Raw genomic sequence first — 16753 nt, 5'->3', positions numbered from 1 at the left:
GAAATCTCAGATGTCTCGGTAGGTCTTTTATTAGATCAACTAAATAGTTGCAAAAAAAAAAAAGTCTTTATTTGCAAGCTTTTGGACCCACGCGCCCTTCCTCAGGCAAGGGAGCATGCACAGGGTGCAGCACTTCACCCAGGTAGAAATGAAACTTCACACTGAAGTCTCGGGTCTCTGGGCCGAGCTCCCGCATGCCGCCGTCACCCACGGGAGGGCGTCCTGGAACGCCACAACCCTGCAGCCCGCGCCTGAGCCTGCCGCAAGAAGGCGGGAGGGAAGGGCGCACGCGCACGTCGGAGGGGCCCAGAGAGGCGCCGCCCCACTCCTCCGCGAAGCCCCGCCTCCTCCCCGCAGGAAGCCGCTCTCGTGTCACGTGGCGGGATTGTCACGCGGGTGGTCACATGACGGCGGGGAGGGTCACATGATCGGCACGGGCAGCATGGCGGGCGGGCTGCTGATGTGGTTGTGGCTGTGGCTGCTGGCGGGGCCCGGCGGGGCAGTGTGGCCGCAGCCGCAGCACGTGCGCGTGTGGCCGGGCAGCAGCTCCCGCCTCGTGCCCGCTCGCTTCCGCTTCGGCTATGCGCGCGACTCGGCGGTGGGGCCGGGCTGCGCCGTGCTGGACCAGGCCTTCCTGCGGTACTGGCGCCTGCTCTTCGCCGCCCAGCGCCGCCCGCCAGGTGAGGGGGCGGCAGGCAGTGTCATGGGGCGGGAGACCCATGGGGAGATCTCGGGGGCTGGAGGCCATCTCCTGCCCCCAGCCGGGCCTGTGGGTGCCTGCAGCTGGGCAGCCAGGTAGTCGCTGCAGGCGGCGGAGAGGAGATGCTGCACGGCTCCAGCCTGTCTTTCCTCCTCGTGCTTGCCAGAAAGGCGCTGGGAACCAGGTCTGCAGCAGGGTTGTGGTCTCCCCTCTCCTCTATGGCTGTGAAGTGTAGTTGATGTACTGTCATGAAGTGGGCCCTCCAGAGCCTGTAGTGGGATCCCCAGCTACTAGCGCCGCATGGAGATCCTCTCCCTCCCATGGCATTGCTGGCCTTGAGTGGCAGATCCTCAAGCACCAGCTTTGCTGGGTTGGGCGCTGCGTGTAGATGCCTGGCTTGTGATTCCCAAAACAAGCGCTTCGCTCACAGCTGAGCTGCTTCCTGAGACCTCGCAGTGGCCAGAGGACACGCTGAAGGCAGATCTCAAGAAAATGGGTGTTGACATCCAAAGCTGGGAGGAGCAGGCTGCCAACTGGCTCCAGTGGTGCTGCAACCTCAACTTTAAAGCAGAGAAGGGAGAATGGGGAAAGGAAAAGGAGAGGGATCCTAGCCTATGGCTTACTCTCCTCTGTGGAAAAATCTGCAACATCTGTGGATGGGTCCATAGCTCAAAGTTTAGATTCTTGAATCTTGTCAAGACCCATTAGTGAGCAGTGGTAGAGATCATCCTTGAATTAAGGGATTACTGGCAGCAGCAGTGGTTGACCAGCACACTTGCAGCCCAAAGGGAGGGGCTCCTTTCAGAGCACCCCTGTGTGCATAAATGACCCTGAAATGCAGCACTTTGCCTTTGAGTCTTTGTGTCACTGGAGCATCTGGATGTTGGTCCCCCTCTAGGTACCCTTTCTTGAAGATATAAGCACATGACAGCAAGGTGGCTGCCGTGTGTCATCTGGGAGCGCCTAGGAGATGTGAACATGACCCTGTTGCATTGGGTTCTGGGTGTGCACCTCCACAGAATGGAAAATTGGTACTTGCCTTAAGAAGATTAGCATGTTAACGTAGAAACAAAATCATGTTTGGACTGAATGTTTGTAGGATGTGTCCTTTGGCCTTAATACAGGATAAATTGGGGGTGGCCAACTTGACATGCATGTCCCACGTGACATTGTTGGATATAAAAACAACACGTGGGTTTAGCAAACTAGGGTTTATTGCATAGTAATGGCCAACAGCGTTAGCATATTTAGCAGCACACCACATACTCGTTTCATACACTCGACATGCACACCATTCGCACTAAGTCACCTATCTGCAGCTCTTGGAGTCGCATTGCGATGGCCTCACAGGCTTCAAGGTGAGGGAGGGCGCCGGGTTTCTCTCTCAACATGCCGGTAGGTTGGTGTTGGTGGTCAAGGCGCTCATCAGGCTGTCTCTTCACTGCCTTTTTATTTCCTTTTGGGCAGACTTCGACCAAAGCCTGGAAACTTATGGAGGCTTCTTTACCAATCACCATTTACCTCTTTGCATGTGTTTATTTTAGACTCTGTCACTAGTTACATGTTGTTTTTCAATCCCATGTTGTACCAGCTCCACATTCCTAAGACGTCTGTATCTTATCTTGTTACTTATTGTAGCTGGTTTGTACCAGCCTCCATTTAACCATTTCTCTTGCAGTAGTCAGCCCACAGACTTGCACAGACTTGCTTGCTGCTTTTAAAATTTTTGACACAGTTAAGATGGCAACTTGGCATAAGCATTTATAAGCAAAGTCATAGCATAACATACTTTAAACAATAATAACATATTTCAATAATATGGGTAGCTTCTTTGTGCCAGACAGCAGATCAGGAAGGAGAGAGGTGGCAGGGACCAGAAAGCAGAGCATCAGATCTGGAAGGGGAAGGGAATGGGAGTGCCACTTGGGGAAGGTCTGGGGCGACTTTGGCATAGCAGACAAAAACGTTGGCCTTCAATGAGATAAAATATTGCAGTGATTTAGCAAACATACTCTGAACTTTTGTAAAACTCTAGCGTGTTTAAAATGGATTGTTCAAGCAGCAGAAGTTTCTTGGATGGGGGGTAGGGGGTTACAACAGTCAACGATCAGCAAAAGGATGCTTTTTTTGAGATTCCAGAGCAGTTTTTCCTTCCTGTCTGGCTTCCTGTATCTTGTTTGTCAAACAGCCGCGCTAGAAATTCCCTGGTTACTCAGCAGTCCAGTCCTGATTTTAAGAGTGGTGATAAGGTCTGCATATATGACTAAAATGTGGAAACAATCTGTACCCATTGGCTGTCACTGTCATGTTACCCTCTGTTCTGTAGTACATCTTGCCTTTCCTTTCAAGGTTCTTAAAGTGCTTTACAAGTGTTAGTGAAATAAACTACACAGTGGAGGTTAGCTGACTTCTGCAGCATAGCCCAGATGAGTTTCCCAGCCTTGTATTTCAACTACTAGACTAGGGTTGTCCAATTTCTGTGTGGCTGGGTGCTGCAAGTCCCACAGCCACATGCTTTGCCTCTTCCCACCCCACACTTCTTCCCCTACCCATGCTGCGCTGTGTAGAAAGCAGTGCCCCCACCAACCTCCTTCTACTGCATGGTGCCAGTGCCTCCAAGCCTGAAGACTGCACTATGCCACCTGCCTCTTCACCATGTCATGTGACAAGCACAGTCCTGCTGTACCGTGTGTAGGGTCCCTGGGTCCACTCGGCCACAGGCTCTCGGCCCTGCTGCCCTAACCCCAGGGGTAGGGGCTGGAAGGAAAGTCAAAGGAAGGAGAGAAAGCTTGGAGACTCCAGCAACAGCAGCTGAGTAGTGGGGCAGTAGTATCCAGAACAAGAGTCCAGGGACTGCAGGTTCATCTCTTGAGACCAGATGTGGCCCAGAGGTCCCAAATTGAACAGCCCTGTACTAGACTATAATCTGTTTCTGAAACTTAAAATAGCACTTAATCTGTAGTCTGTACACCCACTCTTTGCTATTTAAAATGGGTAACTTGTAACCTTAGCCTGGATGGTTGGGGACCTCAAAAAATTCTGGTAACTGACTGCAGCCCCAGTTGAGTAGTTGAGAAACCTGCCATTTACTGGAGTTCTCTTCTGGTAGAAATGTAGGAGATTGCATCTAGTCTCCTGTTCAAACAGGCTGAGTCAGGAGCTGTTTTCAACCCTTCATGCTCCCCATGTAAAGGCAGTAAGTAACAGGCTGCCTCGCTTTTATTCTGTTTTGTTCTTGGTGGTTTCTTAGTCTTCATGTCCCTCCCTTCCTCTGGGACTCTTGACCTTTCATTTGCTTCAAATCCTACCCCTGCCCATAATGTTTTTTTGCCACCTCACTTTGCCTGGGGATGGGTTGCTGCCAATGTTGTAGTTGCTTAAGCTCTGGTTCTCTCTGACAAGCTCAGGTCTTGGTGTTTGTAGCAGTGCTCTGTATTTCTCAGCTGCTAAATTGGGGCTGCAGGGAAAAAAACTCTGTCTATGCAGCACTTTCGTAATCAGACCTGCATTCTCTGTATACTCTCTCAATTTGTGAGCATCTATCCTTGTAGGATAAGGTGCAAAAACACCCTAGTGCAAGAAGCAGGAAAGCAATTTAGTCTACGAAGTAAAGGATGTGATTTACTCTTAGGTCACTGTAGATTATCCTGTATGGTCAAATACTGAAGGGCTTAAACTTTAAACAGGGAGGGGTTGGTTTGGGACAATTGCCAGCTGATTTTTTTTTTTTTTTCTTAAGCCAGTATCTCTTTGTGGTGGCTCAAGAACCTAACTCTTTACAATAGTTCCCAGCTGCTGTTGTCACAAAGCAAGCATTCACAGTGTGAATTGGTATACATTGATGCTCTAATGTCTGTCCAGCTCTGCAGTTGGCCTGAAGCAATAAGGCTGAGAACTACAACAACTCCTTTTCATCAGAAATAACCAACAACCGTCATGCTTAATAACTTAAATGTCAACATGAATGGTTTCCCTGCCGATCAAACCAAAAAAAAAAAAAAGGAGATGATGATTTTAGAATGCATGATGCAGTACTTGAAGTACATCAGATTTTGACACAGCAAGTGAGTCAGGTAAAGGTTTGTGTTGTCTTGGGAGCAGCCACTTTGCTTTCTTCTCTTCTTCCTCCTCCTCACCTCTGTTCTGACCCCCTGTAAATATCAATAGAAAGTTAAGTTTAAATTTAAACTCAATACATGGGGGACTTCCACATTTCTACGTTCTGCCAGGAATCTAAACTAAAATGATTATTCATGTTTTCCCACCTCTGCTAGAGGAAAACGTGACTATCAAATTACTTGGAACAATTTCTTGGATGTTATTTGTTCAATTATGACATGTGCCTGCACACTCATCTCATCTTTAGTGAGTCCTTATATTCTTTCCAGAACACAGTTACTCCCTAGTGATGTGTCTGATTGCATTATTTATTTTTATAATTATTTTTATTGGAAGGATTTTTGGGAATAAGTGAAGAATCAAAATCACATATTGAAAGGAATACTGTATTTCATAAAGTAAGTGTGGAATTGGTGTTCTAATTAGAAGTGAATACAAGGGTCAAATTTCAAAGAATTAGGGAAACTTTGATGTCAATTAAACCAGCTAATTAGAATGTGCCCATGCAGAACCGTGGTTTGACTATTCTGGATTACTTGTATTTGGAACAAGTGCTGTGATTTCTAGACTAAACCTCCTTGGAGCTTCCCCAAACATTCCCATCCACTCAACCCACTCTTACCCTCTTTGAAGCCTGTGCAAACAGATCAGCTTTGTAACTCAGCCTTAAGGCTGGTATATCTGGCAGACCAAGGAGACAGACCTCTAAGTAGAGAACCACTCCCTGAGATCATCTTCCCAGAAGGCGTCTGGCATTCAACCCAATTTCACTGAGCACAGCACAGTCTTTCTGACGTTCCTTGTAAAGCTGGAGTGGTATTCTCATTTCTCAGCGTGATGGGTTAGCATTGTACTTCGTAACAGGCTGGTTGGATGGAATATGCCTTGCCAGTTCTTGATTCATTATTAAGCAGTCCTTACTGTCAAGGTTTGTTAAAGAACAGTTGGTGACCCATTACATTAGGAACTATCCTACTTTTATTGGCCCAACCTTGACTACCAGAACTACAACTGTTGTTCTGTTCTTGGAAATTCCCATTTATATCTGAAACAGATTGCGTCTCTCAGTGGACGTCCTTTGCTTGCTTGGAAAGAATCTAAAATTTTGGTTTGCATAAGGGGTTTATGAGTCATGCAAATAGGCTGGGAAATGCTGTCTTTTGTTTCTCCATGTTCTGGGACAAATGGTGTTTCTTTTGCTGTCTGCAGGGCTCTGTCTCTTGTCTTTGCTGGCCCCTGGTATATCTCTTTTCATTCTATCTCCAGGTATAAGATTGGTTGAAAGTGGCTTGGTCCCTCTGGGTGTTTTCATTCCTCTCAGATTCGCGTAGTGTTTGCTCTTTCACATGGCTTAGCAACTGGTGTTATGTCAACGTGGTTGGCTTCATTACTGACTTCTCCCAGTCTGGGAGTAAGTTTGAAATTAAGGGAATGTCTATTAATCCCTCCGACCCATCCTTTCTCTGGCACTTCCCCATCAGAAGGCAACATTTTCCTCAGATCAGAGTTTGTAGTCTTTTCATCTTGGCCAGATGTGGGAGGCTTCAAAAGTTCTTTCATCCTAAGGTCCAGAGCTACTGGAAACTGATGGGGGACTTGAGCAAGTTGTACATTAGGTTCTTGCTGTCATTCTGTAAGTCTGCTCTGTAAGCCTTTTCATGCACTCCAGGATTAACCTTCCTTCTGCTTTGCCTCAGGGTCTCTTCCTCACCTCCCCTGAGGAGAAAGAGTTAGAACGAGTGAGGAATGTTCTCAGGTTTGTGCTCTTTCTTCCCAAAACTGGGGAAGGTTAGTCATTTGGAGCTCTCTGTGCCCTTGAGATTGCCTATGAAATATGATGATATGGGTGATCTCACCTGTTTGTGTTCAAAATAGGTTCCATTGTTCAGAGTGTGCTGTGACATTTTGCTGCACTGGACTTCAAGTTCTTTCACACACAGTTGTCCCCCACCTCTGCTTGCTTATGTGTTTTGCTGCCATTTGCCAGTCTTCCCTGGGGCACTCTAGTAACAAGGGCAGACCCCACTAGTGAGGGATGAGACTTTCCTGCACAGGCAGTTTTGTTTCTTTGTCCTGATCTTGCATTACATCCACAATAGTACTCATTGAATGCTTCTACTACCAGTTGTGCTTCTAGAAGCCCAGATTAGACCTGGGGATAGAGGAGAGGGTACATCTCTCTTGTGTATTAGAAGTCACACTGGCAGTATGAGGAAGGGTCTGATGGCATTTCTGCTGCTTTGCAAACTGAATAAATGGAAGGTGGGTGTGCTGTGAGACACTGGGATTTGGGGCAGGGGAAGTGCATTGGGTTTGGTGTATCTGTTTTCTGTATGTGTTGCAGAGTATGAGCAACTGTGGGAGATGTCCTGCAATGAGCTGCTGGTCAGTGTCACCAAGCCGGGATGCGAAGACTATCCCAACATGGATTCTGAGGAGAGCTGTAAGCATCAGCCTATGGCAAAGCTGTAACTACTGTGACAACTGTTAAAATACTAGCGTTGGGGCCACAGATCCCCGGCCATATAAATCAGGGAGCTTCCTTAGCTATAGCTAATCCCAGTAAGAGCTCTTGCTATGAATCACTTGAACAAACATGGTAAGAAGGTTATTGGAGGAGGGATGTGGGGGATGGCTGTATGTTGACAGTCACAGAAATAACAGTTTAAAGCACTGTCCATGTCTAGATTGTAAAGTGCTTTGAAAAAATGTGCAGTGGGGTATCATGCTTACTATATAGATGTGGAAAGTGAAGTAGGAAGCTGAAGGACCAGGTATCTCTTCCATCCAGTGCTCATGCACAGTTACTGTACCTCTGCAGAAGACCCCTCTCCACCTTCCCCCACTCCCATGGCAACCTCTTGTCTGAGTGACAGAATTAACCTTATCCCAAGTGCATCCCAAGATTGACAAAAGGTGCAGAGCTAGAAAAGCGGTGTGGGTTGGGGCCTGATAGAAAAGCTCGAGCTGACAGGGAAAGCCTGCCCAGTGGAACACTTCCATTAACCAGCAAAAAATTGTGAGTACCAGGTTCAGTCATGGTCCTATCCCAGACCTGTTGGGTATAATTTCCTATAGCCCAGGAACTGCTGTGTTGGGGGCACAGCTGCATAGATGCACAGGATTGTCCTGCATGATGCTGTTTCAGATAAGCTGTCCATTTCGGAGGACTCCTTCCTGCTGACTGCGGACTCTGTGTGGGGAGCGCTCAGAGGTGAGGTGTGTTCACCTTTTGAAACTATTTGATATTTACTACCCTCCCCTGAGCCTTCCTATGACCCCCACATCCCTTTTTATGCTCCGTCTCCTGGGCTGTGTTCCGTGCTGAAGGCCTGATGTTGTATGTGGTTCTCTTACAGGCCTGGAGACCTTCAGCCAGCTCGTTGGACGGGCTGAAGATGGCACAGTGAGTGTAGTGGTTGCAGTACTGAAGGGTGGAGACATGGGCGGAGACATGGGCATAGCCTTCATTGCAGGTAGTGCAGACTCCTGTGATGATGCCCTGCCCAGCCTCATGGGGCCAGTGAAGCCAGTAGCTGAATGTGGGGAACCCTGGGAATGAGTAGGGAGGAGAATCTTTTCCAGCCATGTGCCTCAACGTGTGAGGTTTGGAAAGACTCTGGGGGTGAAGTTTTAAATGGGAATCTTCAATGGGAGCAAACAAGTGTGAGTTCATAGTGAAAGACCCCACATGGTGCTTTTTCTTGGGAGGGGAGGAGTCATATCTTGGAGCTTTGTAGCAAGTCCTACTGGCTGGCTTGTCCAAAGGGCCATCTATGGGCTAATGGGAATGCTTCTGCCCAGCCTTCTTGGGCCCTAGGGAGGTGGAGGCCTCTGCTGAGAAGGAAGCTAACCCTATACAGTACGTGTGTTCATGGGAATATTACAGTGTGTTTGTGTGCTTACTTAGGGCCCTTTACTGAGGGGCTGACGCACTCTTTTCTGTGCAGTACTATGTGAATAAGACTGACATTGTGGACTTTCCCCGCTTCCGTTACCGAGGCTTGCTGCTGGACACCTCTCGCCACTATCTGCCTGTGAAAGCCATCCTGGAGACACTGGTATGTTTTCCTGGAAATGCCCTGTCTTGTTAGCAAGTTTCTCTGCCTTGAAAGCAGATCAAGCCATTCGCTATCCTTTCCTGGAGGATTCCTCAGGACTTCCTGAGTAGGCTTGTAGGTAGGCTGACCATAAGGACATCTGGGCTTGAATGGGTGTCGGAAGGATGCCACTTCATCTGCAGCACCTCTTAGCAGTGATGGTGCACATAGTGGGCAGTTCTCTGTGTGACCCTTTGATACTAGAGCTGTTGCTTGGGTGCATGGTCCTGTCCTTCGATTGGAACCTGTTTAGAAGTAGAACGCTGAGGGTGTCCTACTCGCACTCCGAAGTCCCTGTTTGGATGCCCGGGGCACTCGGAAGGAAACTGGCTGACCTTCCAGGATGGGACAAGGCTATATTTGTCTGTAACCCTGTTGCTCTCTTCTGGCTTCCAGGATGTCATGGCTTACAACAAATTAAATGTATTTCACTGGCACATCGTGGATGACCCCTCCTTTCCATATGAGAGTGCAGCTTTCCCAGACCTCAGTGAAAAGGTAATATGTTCTGGTTCTCTCAACTCTGATGTAGCTAACAGTGAGGAGTCCCATTATCCAACCCCTGATTGATGGGGCTTTCTTTAAAGTCAGTGGGAACCTCTTGCAAAGGAGAATTGGGCTCCATATGTTTTTCATTTACTGATGCATGTTCTCCTTTGATGTAAAATGTGTTCTTGGCTTGGTACACAAGCCAGACGTCATGCTGCCCTCAGAACCAGGTCTTTTTAGACCCTCCAGTAGAGCCTATACTGTCATACATTCCTTGGCTTCATATTGCCAGGGCCCTTTAAAATAGAAGCAGCAACTTGGTTCACAAGTGGAATGAGCTGTCTCTCATTGTCTGCAGACCAGACTGCTGCTTATGTCATGTATGGCTTAGCATAGCTGTCAGCCTGTATACATGAAGGCCCTTGGTGGGGAAGATAGAGCCTGTGGATGAAGACTGAGGGGCATGGGCAGAGCTATGTGAAGTTGTGAGCTGGGCTAGTGGAGGAACTGCTGGGCCAGGGTTGGGAGTGAGGTGGTTGTAGGCCTAGACTACATGTTAGCGAGTGTGCTTGATCTCTGTTTAGTAATCTTGTCTTTCTAATTTCATGCTAGAATAGAATGGGGAGTGTGAGTAGAAATAGACAAAAGTTGCCTTACTCAGTTTGAGGAGTGGCAACCAAACCTATGGTGCCATATGTGCCTCTCCCAGAGGCAGCTTTTCATCTCCCTTTGGTCTGGTGTGCCAGTGGTGTTAGCCAAGTAGATGTAAGGAGAGGATGTACATTTCCCTGGAGCTCAGCCAGGAAGGCATGTTGACCTGCTTTGGGGCACCAATAACAATTCTCAGCAGGAGTTGTCTGTCTGGACTTCTACATTCCCAGGTTGGTAGCAGCTGCCATAAAATTAACATTGCTGTAGATAGGAGGCAGAACAGTGGTGCCTCTGAGCTGTACCCAGGCTTCATAGCCATTGCAAGTGTCCTGGAGATGATGTGGTGTCTTCCCTGTGGGTGCAGAGGGGTCACACTGGCAAACGTCAGATTGGAGCAGGGTTGTTAAACTGGTATATGCTGAATTTGAAACCCTTGTGCAATAGCAGTACCATGGGACTGTTTGTGCCTTCCCCAGGGGGCCTACAATCCCATCACCCATGTGTATACACCAAATGATGTGAAGCTGGTGATTGAACATGCTCGGCTCCGGGGGATCAGAGTGATACCTGAGTTTGACACGCCTGGCCACACTCTATCTTGGGGGCCAGGTAAGGAGTAGGGCCTGTCCAGGACCCTAGATCAAAGGGGGTGGATTAGGGGTTTTGGGGCCCTGCTCAGAGGTGGGTTTCAACAGTCTAGATTTGTAGTACAGATCTCCAGCTAACTGTGCACCACCTTCCAAAGCCTGGCTCTTGGGGGCGACTGGTTTTTGACTTCTCTGAGTCTGTCGGATGCTTGAAGAGGTGGAGAGCAAGGCAAAGGACAAGGAGGTACCCCCACCCAACTCTGTCCATGCACCCCCTGGTGCCCCTCTTGTCCAAGTCCTACACCTATAGTAACCTCTCCCCATGCCAGGAAGGTCTTACATTGTGTCCCTAAACTTTTTTCACACGGTGTACTCTGATCTTCTCTCCCGGGCCAGGCCTTGGGGAGTGATGAATGTGGTTTTGAGAAGCTAGGAACATTGAGTGGCTTTGGCTAGTGCAGGGAAAGCTGGGGTTGCTTAAACCCTTCCTCACAGCATTGCGTTTGGTGTTTACCCAGGTGCTCCTGGCTTGCTGACTCCCTGCTACATAGGCTCAAAACCCTCTGGGGCCTATGGGCCTGTGAACCCCATCCTCAACAGCACCTACCAGTTCATGGCCGTGCTCTTTAGGGAGGTCAGCACCGTGTTTCCAGACTTCTACCTTCACCTTGGTGGCGACGAGGTTGAATTTACTTGCTGGTTGGTTATACTTCTGTATCCTAGACCTTCTTGAGATCAGTCTGTGTTAGGGAAGGGAGAAGTGTTGGGGGAGGAGGGGATCAAGGGGGTCTTGATATGGTACCACATTTTAGCATAGTCAGACTCCACTTAGTGAAGTAACTGAGATATAATTGTCCAGTGGCTAGTGTCACAGCAGTGCTAAGAAGCCCAAAATGAGAAAGATGTTATAAGCATGCTTGCAAATAAGTTGTCCCTTCCCCAGTATAAATAGACAAAATGGGCACAGGGTGGAAGAGAATTCTTATGTCCATTCTTCAGAGATAGAAATGGGGCTCAGAGGGACCAAATGCCTTGGCCATGATCACACGGAGAGAATTTGAGGCAGAGCTGAGAATTGAACCCAAGTCTCCTCAATCCCACTCAAGTGCTTTGCCACTGCCGTCACCAGTGACTATCAGCTGATGGGATAAAACAAACCAGTTTGGAGACCCTGGCTCTTAGTCTTAAGAGGCTGAATGAGTTGATCCACACTCACCATGGAGCTGTCTAAGGGAAGCTGACGCTATTGGCTCAGTCAGAGGCAGCTCTTAGGCTTGGCTTCTGTTGGGATGCTGGGGCAGTGACTGTTCCCTATTGGATGGGTAGGAAAGGTGGGACAAGAATCATGGAACTTTCTTCCCTGTCAGTCTTGACACAGTCCCCATTATCAGACACAGCTCAGTGCAACACTTAGCTTTTATCCTGCTCCTCTGTCTCTCACAGGAGGTCAAATCCTGAAATTAACTCCTTCATGAAGCAGATGGGGTTTGGCCAAGACTACACTGAATTGGAATCTTTCTATATTCAGAGGTAAGGAGAACCTTGTTCAGAGTCTGTAGAGAACAGCCAGTTGCAGAGTGATGACGGGGGTCTTCAGTGGATTATAGGTCCACCCTGTTGCCATAGGAATCCCCATACCACCTTCTGGGAGCAGGTTCTTTGGGAATCCCACTGACTCCATTGTCAGTTATGGGAGGAGCCCAGGCACTGGCTTGTTGGGCAAGTTAACCCTAAACTGGTCCAGGGTGATGCATATCAGCTGTGGAAGTGCGGTGAAGGGAGCCCTGCTTAGGATGGGGGGCGGGGAATGAAACAATTCCCTGTTTTGCTGTGATCACTAGGAATAGGTGTTATTCCTGTTCAGACCTCTCCTCTCTCCCTTCCCCACCCACCCCCCATGATGGAGAGTGGACTTGGGCATTACTTTGGCGGGGACAACAGAGGGAGAAGGTTGAACATCGAGGAGCTATTTGTATTTACTTAATTACACTTCTTTCTACTTCAGGTTGCTTGATATGGTCTCCTCCTATGGCAAGGGCTATGTGGTGTGGCAGGAGGTGTTCGATAATGGCGTGAAGGTGAGACCTGCTTGCCTTTCCTGGGTTCCTCTTAATTTTGGCAGCGTAGCAACTAGACCTGGCCAGTGCACATCTGTTCCCTGCCCTTGGCATTCTTGGGAGGGGCCTGGCTGATTGGCAGTGGTGGGAGGACAACTGCTTTCTGTGTGGATATTCTCCTGCCCTGTCCTGCCTCTGGAAGGATACCTAGATTGCTCTTGATGCTGGTGCTGCATGGGGCTAGTTTCTGCACACTCCCTCACCTGTTGGCTTTTTGCTGTTTCACTGATTTCTTGTAGCCTTTTCCCAACAGAGGCAAATCTGTAACCTTATCCTGGACGCAGTGTCCCCTTAGGCCCTTTGCTTCCTTCACAGCAGGCAGTCACAACCTGCAGTTGTTTAGTTATACCCTAGTATAACTTATTCTTTGCATGTGCCCTAGACCTGGTTAGGGGCTGGCTTACCCTAAAACTCACAGAAGGTAGGAAGGTTGTAATATAGAACTAGGTACTTGCTAGCACTGGATGAGGTTGTGGGGGAGGCTCTCCCAGTGGTGCAGCCTCTGTGCTCCTTGAGAAATGAGCTCCTACTTGCATAGCTGAAACCATCCACTTCCAGGTTCTCTGCTGACAGCTGTGGAGGAGATTGCAGTGTTAGAGGGAAAGGCCTCAGGTTGAGGGAGAGCAGCAGAGGCTCTCTGCCGAGGTGGATCTTGCTAAGTATTTACATGGCCTGTTGCTGTAGTAATTGAGGGTCTCAGTTATTTATGGATCTGTCCTTGAACCAGGAGAATGCTGTTGTCCCTGCCTGTTTCAGGTGAGACATCAGGACAAGGGGGGGGGGAGGGTATTCAGGACTTTCTGTGGACCGTGTAAGAAGTGTAAGCCAGGAACAAACCCCAGCACCACTCTCACTGCCAAACTGTTCTCCCTGTCCCTGCTGCCCCTTGATAGTTCATGGTATGGGGTGGGCAATACAACAGAATTGCCTTCCTTGGTACCTTGATTACACGTGAGGTCAGGCATGTCTGTTGGGGTGATTTAATGTCATGGAATGTGCCCAGTCCAAAAAAATCATCTGTCTGCCTCCCACTGCTACTAGTGCATCAGTAACTTCCTGTTTCTGATGTAGGGTATTGGACTGAACTAGCAGGAGGTAGACAAGTAGAACAAGACTGTATGTTTTGGAGGTGTGGGGGTTGGTGCATGTGGCACTAGGAGTGTGTTTTGAGAACTCTGTATGCTGCACTTTCCCCTTTGTCCATTCCAGAGGTCCTCAGGTGGCCTGTACGTATACTGCCATGAAGCCTGCTAGTGTTTGCTTTCAGGCCATCTGGCTGCTGATGCTTGCCCATTAGGAGAATAGGGCTCTTGTAAGGGGGTCAGTTCACTGAATGTGCAGAACATGCACGTTTCTCTTCCATGGAACCAGGTGAAGCCAGACACCATCATCCATGTGTGGAAGGAAAGTGTGCCATACCAGCACAAGATGGCTCAGGTCACCAAAGCTGGCTACAGGGCTCTGCTGTCAGCCCCCTGGTATCTCAACCACATCTCGTATGGGCAGGACTGGCTGGCAGCCTACAAGGTGGAGCCTTTGCAGTTTGCAGGTGTGTACTTTGTGGGGGTGGGGGTGGGGGTAGGGGTGTGGGTGTGGGTGGGTTGTACTGGCATCCTTCCAGACTCTGTTGTGCCACCTTCTACACTGTGGTGTGGGAATTGTGGCCAGTCACTCATTTGACTGGTGCCTACCTCTAAAACAAATGAGTTTGAACATATCCTTGACTCCAGTCACTGGCAGCCACTGTAGTGGTCAGTAGATGAGGGCCAAACAGCTTTGTTGTGGGCATGTATTCTTCTTCAGCACATGTGTTGAGTTGGGTGGGGGCCTCCAGAGCAGAAAACTGAAGTCTCTCTGGGCTGTGTAACCTGGGGACTGTACCACACTCCACCTCTGGGCCTGGTAGGGGCTGCTGGTCCCAGGATCACCTGTTGTTTTCTGATAGCTGAACTGGGTTTGAATTATCACCCAGTGGACCTAACAGTGTCTCTTCTGATAGGGAGCTCTGAGCAGAAGGCCCTGGTGATTGGTGGAGAGGCCTGCATGTGGGGAGAATATGTGGATGCAACTAACCTGACCCCCCGACTCTGGTAAGAGAACCTATAGGAGGAGCAGGTGACTGGCTCCACCCCTTCCCTTCCCATTTGGAAGATTTTGGGTCTTATTCTCCGGAGTGTCATACACTGCAAGGAGCTCTGGTGGAGTTAGGTTGTTGCAAGAAGGGAAGCAGGGCGTGTGTGAGCACAACAGTTGCAGTGGGTGTGCCTGTGGCTGGATTTATGGCTGTGCCTGCATGAAAGGGAACAGCTCCCACATGATACGGTGAAGCTGTAGAGAGGAAAGTGGAAGGGAAGTCCCCAAGTTTGTGCAAGTTTATTGCAATTCAGAGAACAGTGAACCTGTGCCTAGCACAGTACTCCATAGAAAGTTGATGCAGTAGAGCATTCCCTGTGTTGGGAGTGTAGGGAATACTAGCAGATTCCACCAGCCAGTCGTCTTCCATCTGGGTGCATACTCAGTGTAACAGCAGAGATCACACACCTGAAATAGTTGTAGATGAGCAATCACACTTCAATGAGTACAGCTGGACCTCCTCACTTGGGGCTTTCATCATTGTGGATTTCTGTGAAGCCCACCTGCATGTAATTGCTTTAGGTTGAGTGTAAATTACTTGTGCCATTTTGTCTCCCTGGAATGGAGCTAACTGGCTGTTCTGGTCTGGCCCCAAGATTTTTCCTTGAGACATGTCAAGGGATTCATTTTACAATGGAAAGTGACCTTGCCCGCCTCTGTAAGGCTGCCATGCTCAGTGGATCTGGCTCCAGATTCTGTGGCTAAGAGTAGCTGTTAGTGGGGACACCTTTGTGGAGATGAGTCTTTAAGGTCTCCTTGGTGACTCTGCTTCCTTTTTGCTCGTCTGGCTTGCTGTTGGCCAGTACTTAGATTGTGACCTTTGCTCAGACAGGTCTTGGGAGGATTCACTGAGTTAGCTGTGCTGCATCCTCTACTCTGGGGCTGGTAAATCTCAGCTTAGATTTATCTTCCCCTCATCAGAACTTCTGTTGTAGTGGAGGATTTCAGATGCTTGCTATAGGACTATGATGTCTCCTCTGCCATCATACCCTGCTTAGTGGATGCAGATATGGCTCAGAAGGGTGTCTTGGGATTCACACAGCTGTTTATTGGAGAAATACCAGGGGGGAGAACCAGCTGACTCTTTATTTTATTTTTTTACTTCTACACGTGCTTGCTGTATAGAGTGGGGGCTGAAATACCATCCCATATGCCACTCAGTTCAAGGCTTCCTTTCCCCTTCATTTACCTTTTAATCCTGAAGATAAGCTACCCCATACTAGCCCTCAGTATTCTTAATTCTTGATCCAGTTTCTCCTGGAGTTAGTTAAACAATGTTTCTACTGACTACACTTTTGCAAAGCTCAGTAGTCTGGGTCTAGCAGTGCTTCTCCACCAACAGTGAAAGCTACCAGGGCCCCAAGCATTCCTTGCAGTGTTGATGCACCTGGCTGATAGATGTGTATTTCTGCATCCATGGGAGTGGCTTTATCTGATAGGGCAAGGCAGAAGTGACCAAGTGCTGACCATCTTCCTCGTGGTCCTTTAATGTCCCAGAAAGACTAACCCCTTTCCATGCCTTATTTCCTGAAGGCCGAGAGCCGGGGCTGTAGCTGAGAGACTGTGGAGCAACGAGACAGTGAGAGATCTGCAGGATGCATATTACCGGCTGGCAGACTTTCGCTGCAAGCTACTTGGGTAACATCCCTGTCTGTTGTAACATGGCTAGGGATGATGACTGCCTTTTGCATAGTTCCTTCCTTCCCACTAGGGACTCTCACTTGCCTTAGAGATGGGACAAAGGGAGTTGCCCAAACACCTGGTGTGGAACACAGCAGAAGCAGTGAGAGGAATGGTGCATCTCTGAGGAGACCAGTAATAAGCTAAAACTTCACCAGGGTACTTGAGTTAATGCCA

General features: G+C 48.7%; 1 protein-coding gene across 1 annotated transcript in view; it reads left to right on the top strand.

The window, feature by feature from the left end:
- Positions 1-424: 424 nt before the first annotated feature.
- The window catches only part of HEXA (hexosaminidase subunit alpha), a 20383-nt gene continuing 4054 nt past the window's right edge, over positions 425-16753 (top strand). The window contains exons 1-13 of the mRNA XM_019533284.1: positions 425-680; positions 7164-7262; positions 7968-8033; positions 8179-8225; positions 8770-8880; positions 9316-9417; positions 10536-10668; positions 11165-11345; positions 12090-12176; positions 12652-12724; positions 14135-14312; positions 14763-14853; positions 16430-16534. Coding sequence (XP_019388829.1) covers positions 425-680; positions 7164-7262; positions 7968-8033; positions 8179-8225; positions 8770-8880; positions 9316-9417; positions 10536-10668; positions 11165-11345; positions 12090-12176; positions 12652-12724; positions 14135-14312; positions 14763-14853; positions 16430-16534 — 1529 coding nt within the window. The remainder of the gene's footprint in view (positions 681-7163; positions 7263-7967; positions 8034-8178; positions 8226-8769; positions 8881-9315; positions 9418-10535; positions 10669-11164; positions 11346-12089; positions 12177-12651; positions 12725-14134; positions 14313-14762; positions 14854-16429; positions 16535-16753) is intronic.

Source organism: Crocodylus porosus, unplaced genomic scaffold (genome assembly GCF_001723895.1).
Source record: "Crocodylus porosus isolate Cpor-Errol unplaced genomic scaffold, CroPor_comp1, whole genome shotgun sequence".
NCBI lineage: Eukaryota > Metazoa > Chordata > Crocodylia > Crocodylidae > Crocodylus > Crocodylus porosus.
This window is presented reverse-complemented; position numbering and strand designations above follow the sequence as displayed.